The sequence below is a fragment of the Myotis davidii genome, unplaced genomic scaffold, assembly GCF_000327345.1.
Source record: "Myotis davidii unplaced genomic scaffold, ASM32734v1 scaffold3578, whole genome shotgun sequence".
NCBI lineage: Eukaryota > Metazoa > Chordata > Mammalia > Chiroptera > Vespertilionidae > Myotis > Myotis davidii.
Window position 1 is genome coordinate 202,200 of NW_006289094.1, and position 875 is coordinate 203,074.

The 875-nt window shown below is 67.5% G+C and overlaps 1 protein-coding gene across 1 annotated transcript in view; it reads left to right on the plus strand.

Annotated features, from left to right (window-relative positions):
* The first annotated feature begins 30 nt into the window (after nt 1-30).
* ATHL1 (ATH1, acid trehalase-like 1 (yeast)) overlaps nt 31-875 on the plus strand; it is a 7,883-nt gene continuing 7,038 nt past the window's right edge. Inside the window, exons 1-2 of the mRNA XM_015562388.1 lie at nt 31-582; nt 836-873. Coding sequence (XP_015417874.1) covers nt 324-582; nt 836-873 — 297 coding nt within the window. The 5' untranslated portion in view covers nt 31-323. The remainder of the gene's footprint in view (nt 583-835; nt 874-875) is intronic.

An 875-nucleotide genomic window follows, 5' to 3' on the forward strand; every position in this document is an offset into this window, starting at 1 on the left:
CTGGGGAGAAATGTCCCGGGCAGAGCCCTCACTGCCACCCACAGGGCCGTGCTGGGGTGGGGCGGGGAGAGAGCCGGAAGGAAGGTCCGGACGGAGGTCGGAAGGTGGGGGTTTGGGGACTCCCTTGGGTCCCTGGAGATCAATATGAGGGGTCAAGGGCTTTCCTGGGGGGGGCTGCCCAGGTGGGCCCACATTGGGGGCACCAGCCAAGTTCCAAGGGCTGGGGCTTTGGGGTTAACAGCATCAAGAGAGGGAGACCCAACCCGCTGGGGGTCCCCTCGCCCTCACCCCTTTCCAGACCCCTCCACTGAGCCAGCCTTCCCATGGCGGACGCCAGCGAAGACCCCACCGTATTCACTGCCCACTCTCTGCCCGATGACCCCCGGCTCTGGGCCACCGTGACCAACGCGTACTTGGGCACACGTGTCTATCATGATACGCTGCATGTGAATGGCGTGTACAACGGGACCTTGGGGGACACGCACCGAGCCATCCTGCCCAGTCCCGTCGGCGTCCGGCTGGAGGCCCCCACGGGCACTGGAGAGCAGCTAACCACGACCTTCATCCTGGACACCAACACAGGTAGCCACTGCCTGCTCCCCACCCCTACCCCGGCCGTGTTCCAGGTTTGGGGGGACCCACGCAGTCCTACCCTGGCATCTCCCAACTCAGGGTGCCCGACTCAGAGGAAGGAGCCCCCGAGGCGGCCTTGCGAGCTCGGGAGGGGGGTCCTGCACTGGCGGGGTGGGGTCCCGGCTGGAGCTTCCTACACAGGCAGCGGGGCTCCGGGGGGCTCACCTCAGTGAAGGGCCTTCGTCCCCCGCCCGCCCGGCAGGCTCCTTCCTGCACACCCTGGAGGGCGCCCGCTTCCAGGC